Genomic DNA, 2,430 nt, shown 5'->3' with positions numbered 1-2,430 from the left:
GCAGATGAAAAATCAAGGTGCTAATAGACTGACCATAGCTCAGGACAAAAGCTACATGCAAGTGATATGTTAATCATGCAATGGCTCATGACTTATTTGCATATCACTTGGAAAAAATCTTATGTCATGAGTATGTTATTTATTTATTTTACATAGAAACTTGTTACTGGCTAATTCAATTGTGGGCTTTCTTGAAATATAACTGTTGCTTTTAAATTCTTTTTGGAAAAGATGTTGCCAGCCCTCTGAAGCTTCATCGAACAGAGACTTTTCCTGCCTACCGATCTGAGCACTGACAGGAACTGCCAGGAGTTGTTAACGACTTGTGATGTGCCAGCCACAGATCTACCCGGGAGGTCACAGAATGACAGCAAGGGAGACGAGGACAAAGAGAAAGAGCTTAAAGTCCTGCTAATTGTGTGGTCATTGGGGAATTCTGCAATACAACATTTTTCTTCTCTTTTTCTTTTTTTTCTTTTTAATTTTTAGCATAATTGAAACAGGCTGTATAGATATAGACTTTTTGTTCCCTCTTTTACAGCTGGACAGAAAAGAATCAATGCCACAGAATGATTTTCTATTGTAGATACCATGTCCCTTGCATTTCTCTGAATCTGTCCTTTTGTGGATTCTTGTGATTTTGCTTCTGCGTGTTTCAATTGTATGGCGGTCAGTATTGACAATAAAATGGCTCTTAATTATTTGTCATTTGTTTACAACCTATTCCTTAGTTATTAATACTGTGGTTCTGGTTAACTACTGGAAATCATATTTGATTATATTACCAATTAGTTAAATCAGTGCTTTGACCCACTCCTACCTATTATGTTCAGAACTATCCTTTCAATGGACCCTTTGTGTTGTTTGCAGGTTACTGTTTCTCCCTCATGCGTTCTCCTCACCCCTGCCCCCTCTTTTTTAAGGACTTTATTTTGTTTGGAGTTCCCTCTTAAAGGATTTTAAAATAAAAGATCATTCTTCACCCATTTTGTGTTTGGATTCTGACAACATGGTTTTCTCTATATCCTTAATATTTCAGAAGGTTGCGTGAGAATTTTCCTTATGAGCTGTGAGCATGGTTCTTTTCTGCATCATGTTTGACATAAATCCAGCCTTTTATGCATTCACCCACTTATTCTTTAAGCTGGCCTGTACTGGTTATCTGCTAGTTATAGGTGCTGTGCTAGAGTCCGAGGATATAGAGATAAGACACAGGACCTGTTGCCGAGGACCTTAATTCCAGAGCACTACAAGGATATAAGGTTGCAAATATAATACAGAGTGACACCTGCTAAATGGGAATTCTAAAGAGAAGGTCACTCTGTTCCCCGGGCTTCCTCAGTGAAGTGCCAGATGGGGATTGAATCTTGTGAGCACCTGAGGTTAGAGATCCTAGAAAGGGACAGATCAAGGGATCGTGTCTGTCTTGTTCACTACACTATGTCCGGTAGTAGGGCTGCCAGGTAAAATACAGGATACCCAATTAAATTTGAATGTCAGCTAAACAAGGCATAGTTATAGAGTATAAGTGTGTTCCAGATAATTCACAGTACAGGATTATATTTCTTTTTCTTTTTTTTTTTTTTGACCAGTAAGGGGATCGTGACCCTCAGCATGGTGTTGTCTGTACCACGCTCAGCCAGTGAGCGCACCGGCCATCCCTATATAGGATCCGAACCCATGGCCTCAGCACTACCAGTGCCGCACTCTCCCGAGTGAGCCACGGGGCCGGCCCCAGGATTATATTTCTTAAAAATATTCATTTTATATCTTAAATGCAAATTTACAGGGATGGTCTGTATTTTTCTTTGCTAAATCTGGCAAGCCTAATTCCCTGGCCCTAGAACTGTGCCTGCCACATAGGTGGTGATAGATAAATACGTGTTGAATGAATAGATAGAGGAATAAACTCATATCCTTGGGATGGAGTTCTTCAAGGGGAGAAAAATTAACATTGGTCATATACTTTCTCTGTGCCAGGCACTGGGCTAGGCCCTTCCAAAAGCATTATTTTTTACCAGAAAATAATTTCTTATAGTTTCTGGGGAAAAAAAGAAAATTTTACGAAGGCCCAAGAAAGGGCCAGGAAAAGCTTTATTTTTATTTGTGCTTCTTCCAAAAAGTGCATAATTTTTCAAAATGGAGATCCACCACAATTATATCCCAAAGGTGCTGCTAAAATCCAAGTGTGCCAATCTAAATGCCTTGGTCTGAGTTAGCTGGGATTTCCAAGGACACTGGTGGGTCAGGATGTGTTTTTCTCAGTGGCTGAGAAACACCGGGGAAAGGAGTATTGAATTCACCTAACAATTAATGAGTGGATTAGAGATACGTAAATGGTTTAGTGCTAATGGCTGCACTAGAATACATTTGTGCTCTCTCTCTGGGTTTTCTGTAGCTACCTTTTATATTGTTTTTACTCATCCTACT

General features: G+C 39.5%; 1 protein-coding gene across 1 annotated transcript in view; it reads left to right on the top strand.

Annotated features, from left to right (window-relative positions):
* DOK5 (docking protein 5) overlaps positions 1–986 on the top strand; it is a 184,123-nt gene extending 183,137 nt beyond the window's left edge. The window contains exon 8 of the mRNA XM_008569586.1: positions 232–986. Within this exon, the coding sequence (XP_008567808.1) occupies positions 232–296 (65 nt within the window). The 3' untranslated portion in view covers positions 297–986. The remainder of the gene's footprint in view (positions 1–231) is intronic.
* Positions 987–2,430: the final 1,444 nt, after the last annotated feature.

This window comes from Galeopterus variegatus, unplaced genomic scaffold, assembly GCF_000696425.1.
Source record: "Galeopterus variegatus unplaced genomic scaffold, G_variegatus-3.0.2 Scaffold514, whole genome shotgun sequence".
NCBI lineage: Eukaryota > Metazoa > Chordata > Mammalia > Dermoptera > Cynocephalidae > Galeopterus > Galeopterus variegatus.
Note: the sequence above shows the minus strand (reverse complement) of the source record. Positions and strands in the feature narration are given on the sequence as shown.